The 14955-nt window shown below is 34.4% G+C and overlaps 1 protein-coding gene across 13 annotated transcripts in view; it reads left to right on the top strand.

Moving 5' to 3' along the window:
- Positions 1-14955, top strand: part of PPFIA2 (PTPRF interacting protein alpha 2) — a 359571-nt gene that overhangs the window by 230095 nt on the left and 114521 nt on the right. For 11 of the 13 annotated variants that reach the window (XM_074870681.1, XM_074870680.1, XM_074870675.1 and 8 more), the window contains 2 exons: positions 619-783; positions 11545-11619. In XM_074870681.1, the coding sequence (XP_074726782.1) occupies positions 619-783; positions 11545-11619 (240 nt within the window). The remainder of the gene's footprint in view (positions 1-618; positions 784-11544; positions 11620-14955) is intronic. The other 2 variants (XM_074870673.1, XM_074870678.1) reach the window with 1 other exon arrangement.

Here is a 14955-nt window from a genome sequence, read left to right as displayed (position 1 = left end):
TACAGGTTATTTTACAGATATTTACAATAGCCTGAAATTTTTCTTTATGAACCTTTTTGTCTTCCATCATGTTTGTAATACAACAGAGACAATGAACATTTTAGAGCACATGCTAGCAACAAACACCATTAGCTGTGGCGTTTATGAATACTCTTAAAAAATTAATAAAATATACTGTTTACTTTTACGTATTTTGTTAAGTAACTTCCAGTGTAAATTGAAAATATATTACAGTTACAATTAATTATAAACTTCTTTAGTATTTTTGCATGATGCTTTATACTGGCTCTGGTTGTTATTTCATTGTTAATGCTCATCAATTACTATCATAACTAATATTGTAAATATGTACTTAATTTAGTTAAATAGTGACCCTATGCTGAGTGATTTGTTCTCGCTTTTCATAGCAGAGTTTTAAGTGAAATCATGAGTAGATTTCCTTTTTTTCTATTTATTCCATCTGATTTAGAACCGTGAAATATTGTCAATAATTCCAGCAGTGTCTCCTACAGTGAGGTTGCCAGGAAAATTGCCATTTGGTACCATGTATTTTGCAGTTAGAATTACATGGCATTTAGGTGCACAAAAATTAATAACCTTTTATATCAAATCCAATAGCTGTTACTGGAGCATTTGGAGTGCCTTGTCTCAAGACACGAAAGGTCACTGAGGATGACAGTGGTGAAACGGCAAGCCCAGTCTCCTTCAGGAGTTTCCAGTGAAGTTGAGGTCCTCAAAGCTCTGAAATCTCTGTTTGAGCACCACAAGGCTTTGGATGAAAAGGTACAGTATGGAAAAAAAACCTTGTTAAATACACTCTTTAGCTTACTTAACTGTGCCTTATGATGCAACAGAGCAACAGTATTGTTTATTAACATCTTAGAATATGTCCTGTACATAGAGCATTTACACATGTCCAGAGAAATCCATAAGAATGTATGAGTAATAGCTGCAATGTGCTTCAGGTCACTTTAGCTATCTTTTGTAGACAATAGGACTGACTTTTCAAAACAAGCAAATCTCACCCCTACCAGACATGCTTCTCCTATTTAACACTAAATAAAGATGACACTGTGGATTTTACTGTCTGTATGATATGCTTTTAAGTTATTGCTGAGAAAATGTAGGTATCTCAAATTTTAAAAACACACAGAGTAAAAAGGCAGAATGAGATGCTTCTAACTACATAAAGGAACTTGCCTCTTAAAAATTTTTAGGAGGAAAACCTCCTGTTTCAGAGATGTTTTTAGCATTTACTACATAAGCACAGTGTTCCCTCTACAAGTAGGGCAACATAAAATAAGTAGTAGATCTTTTGTTATCAGAGGTAATGAAGGGCTTGCAGAATCAAGATAAAAATGACTGATGTTAACAGCATCTAGTCATGCTAATTAAGAGGGTCTTTACAATGAATTCCTGATGTGTCCTGTGCAGGGAGGACTTTTGTCTGAATGAAACTGTACAACTGTGAGGTATCACCTTGAGCATTGCTTATATGAATTCAGAAATTCAGTTCATGTCTAGAAACAATATGCTCAGAAGTTGATGTACCTGAATTAAGTGCCTCAAAACTACATATGCAGGAAGCATATGAGACCCATTGCTCTCAAGCAAAGAACCTAGTTCCTTGTGGGGTCTGTCCTGGCTGAGTTGCTTGGGTTCATCTCTGTGGCTGAGCTGCTTCTCTGTTTGAGATGGTTGGGTAGGCTGGGGAGACATTCGGCAGCACAAATCTGAAACTGTTGTCTGCACAGTTGAGCTGTGTTGTGTGGAACCAGTTCAACAGTCTCACAGTAGTAAGTTTAACTTTTTAAAATTCAGAAATATACTCAGAAAGTTGACTATATTTAAGTAACTATTATCAAAAGAAACAGCTTTACGAAAAAGGTAGCTGTAGTTATACAGTAACATTTATTTTTCATTGGAAATAGAGGTGTGAAACACTGTGGGTTATGAGTCATACTTGGTTCAAAGAACTTATGCCAAATCAAAACTTACTTTGTGTTTAGGTATATCTCTTGAGTTATATGTTCTATTCAGTTACATATCATGAAAGCATATTTAAAGAAAATCTAGAAAAGGGAATATAGGGACTTCTAGCTGCTGCAAGCTTTTAATTGTAATAAACTTTTAGATGTCATTAGGACTTACAAAATTCTATATTATTAAAAATATCTTTTGAGGAGCAATAGGGTCTGAGCTTTGATCTTTTATCTAACACTTTAAACATTGATAAAACTGTAGAGTAGGGAGTTCTCCTTCTTTTTTACTTTTTGACATTATGCTGGATAAAGTTGAGAAATAGTAAGAACCAAACTTTAAATAGATTCTGATTATTCAGCAGCTATGTACTTCTTACACATTTTCTTTTGTGAATGTTTTAGTGTTTAGGTACTATGCAGTTTATTTTACATCTTATTTTGAAAATTATCGTACAGCATTAGATTGAAGCTAAATATAATATTTTGACCTATATTCTTGAAAATTCTGGGTTTATATTTTTTTATTGTAACAGGTTAAAATCAGTATTCAGTTCATCTAAAAAATTTGGAGTGACACAGGTACACATCTTATGTATATATCTGATCTCTGTCCCAGTGGTAATGATAATTATCAGTGTAGAAAAATCGCCATCTACAATCGTATTAACAGGAGATTTGTTACATTATAGAACAAGTTTTAAAATTGATTGGCCAAAATTACTTTTTCCTATGCGCTATTCATCTATGTGTTGAAACTTTTTTATTTTGATATAATAAATAATATTTTTATTATAAAACATTCCAAGATCAACCAAGGAAACAGTTTAGTAAATTATTTTAAAATAATCTGTTATAAATTTAGCACACATTCTTTTCAGATATAAATCCTGTATAAAATTATGTGTTTATGTTATAGTGTCTCTCTTTTGAAGGATTAGATCAAAGATCTTTTATGTATCATCTAGATACCTGATAATATAATGCTATCACGTTATACCACACATTGTCAGCATTATTGGGATTCTTAATCAAAAATAATGGAAGTAAAAAGGACTGCATGCACCCAAATGTGCTAAAAAACCTTTATGTCATGAGTCATCTATTCTGCACTTTCTTTGACAGAAATATAAATTAGATTTGTTTCAGACCCTTCAGAAATAAGATATTAATCCACCTATGACAATTCATTGAAGTTATTCAGAGACTAATAGAATAATGTAGGTTGGACATCCTAGACAACATCTGGCCTAACCTGCTCAAAACAGGGCCGACTGTTTCAGGTTGCTTAGGGTCCTGTCTAATCAACTTAATATCTCCAGGGAGAAAACCTGTTCTGGTGTTTCACTACATTCACTGTAATTTTTTTTCTATAATACCCAGCTGGAGTTTCTGTTGTTGAGTCTTGCACCTGTTCCCTCTTGTCCTGTCAGTCTGCATCTCCAAGAAGAAGGTGGCTTTGTTTTCTCAACATCTTCTCATTAGCTAGTTGTAGACAGAAATAAGGTCTCCCATGAATCTTCCCTTCTTAAATTTGATCAGACCCACCTCTCTCAGTCTCTTCTCATATGCCATGTGCTCCAGCCCATGACCAACTCGGAGGGCCTTCACTGAAGTCTGTCAGTGTCTTCCTTGTACCAGGGAGACCAAAACCAGATGGAGTCTCAAAAGTTCGGAGGAGAATAATCATTTCCCTCAACCTGCTGACTGAACTGTATGTCTGGCCTTATTCACCCCTAGATCTTTTCTGCAAAACTGCAATCTCTTCCCTAAGCCTGTTCTGTTGCCTGGGGTTATTCCATTCATAGTAATGGGATGCCACTTGAACTTTGTGTCACTGATCACAAACCTTTGAGCACTGCAGTCCAGCCAATTTTCTATGAACTGTGTAATCCATTTATCCAATTCATATCTCATGCTTTTCTCTAGGGGTAAATGGAAGATATTGCAGAAAACCTTGGTAAAGACAAAGTAAAAAACATTCACTGTTCTTCTTTCATCCATGGAGCCTGTAATCTCATCACACAAGGCAATAAGGTTAGCCAGATGTCATTTGCCTTTGACAAAGACATACTAGCTCTTCCCAATCACCATGTGCCTTTTATGTGCCTGGAAATGGCTTCCAGGAAGATTTGTTCCATAACCTTCCCAACACTGGCCAGCTTGTACTTCCCAGGATCTTCCCAGGATAATTCTCGCCTTTCATGATGGTGGACACATTTGTGGGTTTTCCACTCATCAGAAATCTCCCCTGACTGCCATTACCTGTCAAAGATGAAAAAGGCCTCACTATGACGAGTTAAGTCTCCTAGCACCCCTGGATTCAGCCAACCTACTCCCTTTGACTTATGTATGTCTTGTCCTCCTGCATTGTGGGTTATGCTTCACTTGCACAGACTGCTGCTATGCTCAAGGAGGCCTGAGGGGAGAACTTTGCAGTAAAAACTGAGGCAAAAAACCATGATATATGATATACTGATATCAAAGGAAATAAACACTGCCCTAGCAGAAAATACACTCAAAACCAAAGTAGGTTAATGGATAAAGAGTATGGAAACTGTCAAAAGTACATTGAAAATGTATTATGACCCTTTCAAATGAATAATGGAAACATTTCTTTAATTTTTTTTCTTCACAAAAAATGTTGACATTGAAACCAATAATTTAGCCATTACACCCTTGAAAAAGCATAACAAGATATTTTCATAAAAATGTTTGTCTTTTAAACTTACAAAAATCCCAAGACAGTCTTTACATTCTTCCTAAATGCAAATGTTTTCACTTCCTCACTAAGACATCTCGAGGTGATGTAACAAGCTCTGCCACAAAACATGACTAGTCATGCAAGGATTACTATGTACACAGTACAAGAACTACAAAAATGTCCTCATTACTATAATAAAATGCAATGAAAAATACAAAACGACTGGAGGGTGGAAAATAAAACCTATCAATTCAGGGTTCATATTTCCAGGGAGGCCTGCTTAAGTTTAAGGAGAATGATACTTTAACTTTTTTCAAAAAGCCTATTGGGTCTCGGTATATTACATGAAGTCTGGGCCTTGCCTTTACCTTTTGTTCAAAAGATAGACCACCATAGGGAGATCACGGCCATCATGGCTTTATTCAGAGAAAGCATGACTGTCATTGGCAGTTATTTCAGTGTCTGACAGCTCCTTCAGCATCCCTTCATCCCCTGTAGAATGAAAGCCTATCATGAGCTTCCTATGATAGAGAGCCAGTCCTCTTTGGCTGAACCCAATAGGTACATCCTAGTAAGTAGAAGGTAGTAAGAGTATGCTGTTATTCTTACCCCATTATCTATATGAAATCCTAGAAGTGCCAAACAACAATCTTCTTAGTCTGTTCTTGCATAGTCCTGGTGTATTCTGTGAGAATTTTCACTTTAGGGCATGGGGATAATGAAAGAGTTAATTTAGTTTATAAATATTTACTATTTTATGTGTATCTCAAAGAAATTTCATTGTGTCTCCCTGGGTAACTGAGGTGTGGCACAGAAAATTAAATTGATACTGCACTAGCTGTATTATTATTTAGAAATTTAATTTGACAGAAGCTATACATATTTTCAAACATCTTTATCTAATTATGCTAAAATTTTTTAAAATCTGAAAACACAAGACATGAGTAGTTCTGCTACCAATTCTAAATTTTCTTTATGTTCAAAGTTAAATTCAGTGATGGCTTTTTCTAAGAGTAAGGTTAAGTTATGTCCCACAAACAATGAGCATTGTTAAAAAAAAATGGAGTTTTAAACACTAGAGGTTAGGACTGATTACGACTGGGACTGATAAGAAATTCTGACTTAACATTTCTAATAGCCTTTGCTATTGTGTAAGTCACTTGAAATACAGACCTTTATTTATAGGGAAGATAGTCTTTGTGGAAACTTCTCTTCAGTTAATCACCCCCAACCTTCTTGGTGCTTCAGATCTCAAAGACTTCTCTTACTTCTGCTAAGTAACTGATATCTTTCTTTGTTTTATTTCATGCAATGAAAAGTTGTAGAAATAATGTAAGACAGCACTATGAAATATTTGGGATATTATAAATGAATATACATGGAATAGTTTATAATACAGCAAATGAAGTTGAGATTTACTAGACATCATCAGAGTTGAAGAAGCTCAGATTAACTTCATGGTTAGAATAGACACTGAGTATAGAGTAGATCAGGAAGTACATATTCGTTATATGCAATTCAAGAAGAAAAAACTAGAAAAAAGAGATATTTTATTTATACCATCCCATAGCTATAATTGACCTCTAATATCTGTCAGAACATGTTTATTTTCCTGCAGACATTTTTCCTGTTTTGCTTAAAACTTTGGGTTCAACATTTAAAGTGTCCATTTGGAAAGAAGAAACTGTTTGAAGCAACTTCTCCAAACCCATTTTTTTGTCAATGTTTTAAGAAAAGTTTCCAGTTGATTTTCAAAGAGGAAAGCAACTACCAAGTGTTATTGTCCTAGCTAAGATTCAAAAACACTCGTTCTCTTAAGATTGATTCATGGCACAAAAGTATGCCTAATATTCATGCAAATAAAACCAACCTATTCATGTCAACATTATCACTATCTTTTTATTCATTAGCAGGTAGCTAGGAGAGCTTTTATTCAATAGACTGTTCGTGAAAAAAAGTGATTCAATTCTAGCATGTGCAAGTGCTTTTTAAAAGCTCTTTGTGGGCTACAGATCTGGAAAGAATGAAGAAAGAATTTGACAGCAAGGAAAAAGTGGGAAGCAGTTGCTAGGAGACAGAGAAATATGGGTGATACTTTGCACCGACAGCAGTTCTAACATGACATTGACTATGTTACATTTCAAGATAATGTGGTTGCACTTAAAAGCCAGAGGAATACCCAGTCATCTGGGCACTTGTTGGATATACCCTCTAACATGGAGAAACCCTTTGCTGCTGTGTCTGTGGAACTGTAATGGGAATCTGTCCTTTAAAGATGTATATTATAGCATGTTTTGATAGATCAGGTGACATCTGATTAATCTTAGTTTGTTTAACCTTATTTAATAAAGCTTTATTTGGTGAAAAGAAAATAGAAATACACTGAAGAACCATGTGAAATTTAAGTAGTATGTTATTTCTGAAGTGGTAAACACTATCTCACTAAGATAATGCTTACTTCTACGAACTGTAGTTACTCACTTACCATCTTTGACTTTCATAAAAGAGAAAATAATGTAATACTCTAATCATTAATTTGCATTCATCACATGAAAAATAAAAACAAATTATAAGATAAATATAGTTTCCATTTGTTCCAGCTCCTTTTTCTGTAACAAGATAGTGACCAGGAACAACACCCTTTCCTGCACTTCTGAAAAATGAGGATGAGTCTGTTTGTTTTGTTTGCTGTAACATAAATTTGAAGAGGGAATCCAGTATAAAATTCTTTGCAATACATTTGTATATGACTTTTCAGAAGCTTTGGCTGTTGCCCTGTATTTAGATTCAAAGGTTATTCAATATAAACTTTAAAAGCTCAGGAAAACATTAATACAATTACTAAACAGTAAATAATTGCTCAGAGTAAAATCTTTTTCAAAATATATGTACAGCACATATGTTGGTATGACATTTATAGCCTGTATTCTTTCCTGGAATGTGAATGACCAAACCTGAAATCTTTATTCAGCTTTTTTGCTCTTCCTCAAGTTTATTTTAAAATCAAATGACAACTGAGAAAGAAATTTAAAGTGAGAAATAAAGTTACAGTTTCTGCACTGTAAACCAGAACAAATTTCTCCTTAAGATCAGAGCACTGAGGTAGCACTTTTCCTCTTTTTCACTGATAGAATCAAAGATTTCCTTCAGCTTTATGCATGTGGTTGAACATGAAAAATTAGTTGCAACATTTCCAATGTCACCATGGCAAATGTGAATCTGAATTAGTTGTTTACTGGTCAGATGAAAGGAAAAAAGAAGTCTTCTGTGCCAAGGCAGGGTTGCTTTCAGTTCCTTCAGCGACTCTTATATTCAGAGAACAAATAAGGGCCATCAGACTGCAATTTTAGTTAGGTCATTATAAAAAAGGCAGTGCTTTAACTATGTACATAGAAGGGAGGGAAGGCAAGGCAAGGCAAGGCAAGGCAAGGCAAGGCAAAGGAAATAACTTCCAACTGTTGCTCTGTGTCACATTTGTACTGTTCCATGTTGTTACTGACAATAGGCCAAGAATGAAAAAAATTGGATTTGAATATAATAGCTAGATATTCAGAATGAAGACATTAATTCTCTATCTATTTTTTCTGAAATACCATGTAAAAATGTGTTTCCTAAATTTTCTTTGGAAAAAAATGCCTATTATTACCAGGGAGTGTTGTTTTCAGACTTTAAAATGTCTGTATAAAACCAATTAGGACTCAGTGCTACAGTGCTACAGTGTGTAAAGGTTAAAGATAATTTTTCTGATTCCAGGTCCTTGTGGAGATGTGACCTCCTTGGTAATGTGGCCTAGTTATGCCAGTGTTAAGACATCTTATAACATATTTTTTAAACATGCATTCTCATTTATAAAACACTTAGGTTTGAATACATGGAGGTTTCAGGAAACTTATAAAAATTTAAATTACCAAATCATTGCATTTCATTTCAGCTATTAACAACTGCTGTCTTGTGAATTTTCTCTCAATTGTCTTGTCCCTCAGCAGCGCTTACAGCAAAGAGGACTGAAGCCAGAAATATGAATGTTATTTTTCCATGTACTTTTACTATCTAAGATGAGGTTTCCATTAAGAAATTATTGTCTGCCAGCTCTCACTGTCATTAGTGAGATTGAAATCAAGCCTCCTGAAGACAGGACTACACCCCTCACTGGTAGGACATGGACTTTAATAGTGGAGAGCTAGTGCAAGACAGAAATGGTGGTGGGAAGAGAAGCAGGATACAGAAAGAGAGTTTTGGAATCGGGAGAACATCTGGGAAGGCAGAGAGTGTGGTAGGAGTAGAGACAGAGGAAAGATGTGACTACTGGGTAGTGTACTCATACTGCTTGAACTTTCTGTCCATCTGGACAGGCAAACGGTTCATTGAGCATCCCTTGGAAGCTGGTAGAAGAACTGGAGAAATTATGCTGTTTTTCAAGCAGAATATGATTTAAAAAATAGAAAAAAAGGAAAGGCAAATGAAGTAAGAAATACTTTTTCAGCTATTTAAAGAAAGTTTTTCAATTACAGCCAGAATAATTGATGCATTATACAGTTGGTGTGAAGTATTTTTATTAAAAATAGAATTAGATGAAAATTACGAATAAATTACAATTAGTATATAAAATACTTCAAATTAATTTTATGTAATTCAAGTGGTTTAGAAATGAATACTAAAAAAAATTATATAAAATGACTGGTATGATAGCTTATGTACTACCATAAATCTGAAGCTTTATGAGGATGTTTTCCAGGAATTGTGTAGCTCATTTTGGAAAGCAAGCTTTATGATTAAAGATTTTTTACATACATCTTTGATGAAAAATAATACAAAAGTTTAATAAATAGCAAAACCATTTTGTGTTCCATTGCATATTTTCACTGTATTCTGTTGTTCTGGTGCATGAAAACAGTTGAAACAGTCATGAAAATTTGTAGTAATTTTCACTCTTATCACTGCTGCTCAGAGATGGCTCAGTTACTGCCACTTCAAGATGGCTTAAACTTCATTTGCATCAAGTGAGAAACCGGCACAGTCAGTTACGGCAGTTCAGCTGTTGATTACATAGTCAAACCCTATAACAAATGTCCATTTAAGCTACAACATGCATCTTTGGGAACATTAGCAGTTGATTTCTTTCAGTCTTATAGTGCTGAAGGAATAGAGGGAAATTAATAAATCAGAAATTGAACTAAAAAATTGAGGAGTCTTTCTGATCTTGAGAACGGCTTAATATTTCTTAAACCTTAACACTCTAACTCACTTTTCTTTTGTTCCTTTGAACAAATCACAAGTGATTTCTGTTCTGTTAAGGCTAACAGTATTATTTAGTGTATAGTAACACCACAGTTACCTGAGAGCATTCAGATAATTTAAGTGAATACATAAAATACATTTTCAATTTTTGTTTCTTTTAATAAAGCTGAAGTATGTAAAGAGGACCCAAAACCTCAAAGGACTGCATAAACAACTATATTTGCATTTGTTAGAAAGGCTGAGTAGTTGGGGGTTTTTTAGCGTTCATTTCCTGAATATGTATTTGATCTTTAGATTTAGTTAGTTTTAAAATTTAGTGAACATGCTATGTTATAGTTCTAAGTAATTTTCATCTATTAAAGTCAACGCCATTCTTGGGATGTGGTGTGTCTATTTGCAAAATTTCGCTTCTGTCACTAGTAATGGAAAATAAAGTATGTAAGGAAAGATAATATTTATTAGTCTAAGAGGTATCACTGGAAAAAGTATGAAAGCATTAGGATATACACAGCCTTTTCAGGGATCTCCTGTATTTGTCAAGGGTGTGAAAACAATTGTACGTACATGAAAATGTACGGTGTTTCATTGAACATGAAAGATTGATTTTTGTTTTGCTTTGTTTTCCAGCTACATCTCTTGGTCTAATAGAATGTGCTAACTTTCTCTACAAACATTGCTAATGGCCTTAAACATCCTTGGATCATCAGCTGGAACAGCATTGCTGCAGCGTAGCTGGATCGTGTTTAGAAATATAACCTGAGTGTTGACTGATTAGCCAGGTTGTAAAGTCATTTAGTGTAAGGGGCCTAATGAAGTTGTGTAGATTAGGAGAGGCTCCTTTCATAATCAGGAGAGAGTCACCTACACACAGCACTGAAGATCACTTTAGGTCTGATGTGCCTTTGATCATATTGGGAGAGCTTAGGTTGTCTGTCACTACATGAGCTGAGGCTGAGGCAGAACACTCCATGGTAAATATGTCCTCAGAGGTATTAAATCATTATTATTATTTAGTAATAATTAGTATTTAGTAAAAATTGCAATAGTAATAATAATAATTGAGTAACTATGAAACTGGTACAAATGCAGCAGTCTTTTCTGCTTATGAGAGTATATCTTGTTTATGACTTTTTTTAAAACCCAAGCAAACCACATGACGATACAAAAAAATCTTTAGTATGTGTACCTGAAGGCAATGCTGCAAGTTATTTTTTCAATTAATTTATTGCATTCAATTAATATGAACAGATTAGTTATCTTCCATGGACTGGACTTCAAACACCTTAGGTTTTTTCCTTATCCTTTGTAAAAGATGCTTGTGAACAACGTTTTATTTTTATGCCTAATGTGGTCTTAGAATATTTGCATTTCCTGTGTATTCCATGGAATTATAGGCAAACTGTGGAACAGCAGTATGGCATTTAAAGTTTGACATCTATTTTTGTGGGTTAAATCTTCCTATAGTTAGGTTTAAATGTTTACTACACATGTTTCATGAAAGGATGCAACACACATGCCTGCAAAGAGACTGGCAGGGCATACAGTAGTGCATATGGCGGATTATATAATCTTTAAAGACTGATAGAAATTACGTTACTGCACATATTTTGATTTTTCTTCTAGGTAAGGGAACGACTGAGGGTTTCTTTAGAAAGAGTCTCTGCACTGGAAGAAGAACTAGCTGCTGCTAACCAGGAGGTAACATAAAACACTTTCTCCCCTTTTGAGGTTCAATTTCTCTAATACTTTGTCCCATGTGTTCCCTGTCACTTTTCTTAAAACTGTCAGAAAAAGAAAAAAAGGTAAATTACGTTCTGAATAAGCTGCTCAGTGAGGCTTGTTTAAGGTGGTTGTAAGATTAATACAACCTTCTATTTACTGATTTATTCCCTTCTTCTTTTCCCTTGTGAGCAAGCCAGAATCCAAGAGCTAGTGAGAGATTCCCTCATTTCTTATTGGACATGAAAAAGGAGCAAACCAACAAATATGTCAGATACTATAAGCAATATAATAACCGGAATTTACATTTTACTATAATATTAAGAAAAGCACATATATATATATACACTCATACATATATATATATACACATACACATATATATATAAATGTTAACACTGATGGAGGAAAGGATTATGGATGACCTTGAAATTTAGGTTTGTCTCTTCCCTTTTAATTGCAGTTTATCATGGTGAACTGTGGTGTCATATAACTATTGTGAACTTGGACAAGAGATTTTTTTCGTGTATGGTAGTTTTCAGACTGTTCTCTTTTCTTTGAAAGGGTGAACAGCAACACATAGTTGTATTGCACACATAACTGTACATACATATAGAAATGAATTTTTCACCCCAGAGAGATGTTTCTAAGGCCAAAAAATATAAATAATGGAGTCTGCGGTGACTTTACCATTCCCACATGTTCTGACTCTTCACCTGACATGTGCTTCTCACACTGTGAAAAATAAATCAGACAAGCAATAGAGTTGGATTAAAGTTATTTTGGGTTATGTCCATTTACTGGTGTCATTTTACTCAGGCTTAAGACAGAAACTGAAAACAGACACAAACTTGAAGTACTACCAAATAATTCTGGAAAAATGGAATACCTGTAATTTTAATAATGTGTGATAATGTAAAACAGAGACTCCTAAAATAATTTTTTTCCAGTATTCAGCTAGGAAAAGTTACTTTCTTACAGTAGTTTCTTAAAAATAGGATCTGCAATTAAAATATTGGTACTTCCTTTTTATAAACTATGAACTAGATATTTTGAATCATCCCTTCTCTGAACTAACAGCACTTCATCTCTGTCAAAATAAAATTCCTTTTTTATTCTTCCATTTCATAATGTCCAGAATACTTGGATTCAAATGATTTAGTCACACTATGTTGCGTAATCTGTTTTTTATACTAGTGTTTATTAAATAGAAAGCAGTCCTTTTGGTCAGTCCAGCCAATTGAGATGCATCACACTCCTCTAATCCTTCCCATTCATGATGCAATTAAATCCGAGTTCACTTCACTGGGAACGGGACCAGGTCTTTAGAGCATTGCCTTACTATTTGGAGTTTTAAAAAAATTAGTGAAACTTGTATTGACATTAAGGAGTGAAAACACACACAATTAAATTAAATTGAAATAGGACTTTCATAGCTTTTCTTGCCCCAAATCCTTCAAAATGTTATACTAAATACTAAAAACATTTAGAAGGACAATTAATCATCCAAGCATAACACTAACATTAAGACAATCTGAATACTGTTATTCCAGTTTCCTGTGAGGAACTGTTAAAGCTGAAAAATGGAAATTCAAATGAAAAAAGGGCTAGATCAGAAGAGATGTGGAAGAGAATCAGTGGATTATTTTCAAACAGTTAATGCATTTGAACAATTCAGATAATGTTCACACAATTAGTTATTTAGACAAGACAAAATTAATTAGAGAACTGCATTATATAAGCCTGGTTTTATACTAGATTCCACAATGAATACACAAGCTTTAAAAATTTATTTTACTATATATGAAAATAAGTGGGCCAAGTTTCCAAGGGATTCGAATATATGGTTTTCAGTAATTTCTGTATTCCTGTCACTCAGTGTCTGTTCTCCCAAGAGAATTAATATTTTCTATCATATCAATACTGATTTTAAGAGTGTACTACATATTCAGGACTATATCTAAACGTAAAACAATAAGAGTAAATTGGTCCCCTGATTTAACAAGTAAATGATTAGGTATATAACAAATATCAGATTCAGGGATAAAAATAGTAGAAATATGTATGTTAAAATAGCATCTTTCTCTGAAAGCTTATGACTGTGGCTCTGACACAAAGCAACAATGGGAAACTGCAGACACTCATGAGTACTTATTGGAAATATCCCTGTATAAAAGCAAAAAATTGAGAGAGAGAGAGACTATAGCTTTCCATCATTGAATGGTAAATAAGCTCTCATTTAACAGTCTTTGTAGCATATTACACACATACTAAAGGGAGTGAAAACATCTATAACTCTGGTGAAGCTGAATTCAGCTCTAGTTGCCAACACCATCTTACAAAGCACGTCATATTTGATAGGGAATAGTAACACACACTGACTTTAAACTGCAGGGGCAATTGAGATGGATAGTTGGACCCACTGTGGGAACTCAGCTTGTGTAGCTAATATTAATATGTAGTCACACCAGGGTAATAGAGAAGGGCTTTTGTCTGCAGTTCTAACAGGGACTATTGATACAGCATAAGTCACTGTCATTGGTTCAGTTGAACTTCTCAGAAACAAGAATGTCCACCAAATGGTTCATTGCTGGTTTGATTCTGTGAAGGCAATAGTTTCTATAAAAAAAAGTGAATATGTAGTTTATCTCCTTTTCACATAAATGTTACACAGAAATTATTTTGATTTTTTTGTAATATTTTAATATGCAGGCAATGTTTAATATTTTCAAAAAGTCAGTTCTCTGTAAATGACAATGTATACATCAAATTATCAAGGAAATCCTTATGTTTGCTACAGGTTTAAGAACAATGTTATAGGGGTAGAATTAAGCATATCAGTTACATTAACTATTCTACTGAATATGAAGTCTTGGTATTAAATTGTGTCAAGCTGGAGGATACTTACAGGGTACATCATTACAAACACTAAGCATTATACTATATCTTACAGAGCACAGGAATTAGGACTCTTGAATTTGAATGTCTAAATGTGAGCTGGTATCTAAAATTTGACTGTAGTCTGTGGAGCTCTAGTAAATCCAGTCTGCCAGCTAACCTGGTGATAAATCTGGCAGGGCTTGCAGATACAACACAAAACTAACAGGAGGGCTGTGTCTATCTGGAGCTAGAGGTTGGGAAGCAATAACCCTTGTCACTGCAATGACACCAGATGCCTATGTTAGGTAACTGACTCTCACAACAAGCTCATATGTAGACACCTAATGCATAGACAGCTAAATTTAGGTGTCTTATTCCTTACAAACAGCAGAAGCTCTCTGAATCAGGCAGTGGGCTTCTAGATATGGGGGAGAT

The sequence above is a fragment of the Strix uralensis genome, chromosome 5 (assembly GCF_047716275.1).
Source record: "Strix uralensis isolate ZFMK-TIS-50842 chromosome 5, bStrUra1, whole genome shotgun sequence".
NCBI lineage: Eukaryota > Metazoa > Chordata > Aves > Strigiformes > Strigidae > Strix > Strix uralensis.
Note: the sequence above shows the minus strand (reverse complement) of the source record. Positions and strands in the feature narration are given on the sequence as shown.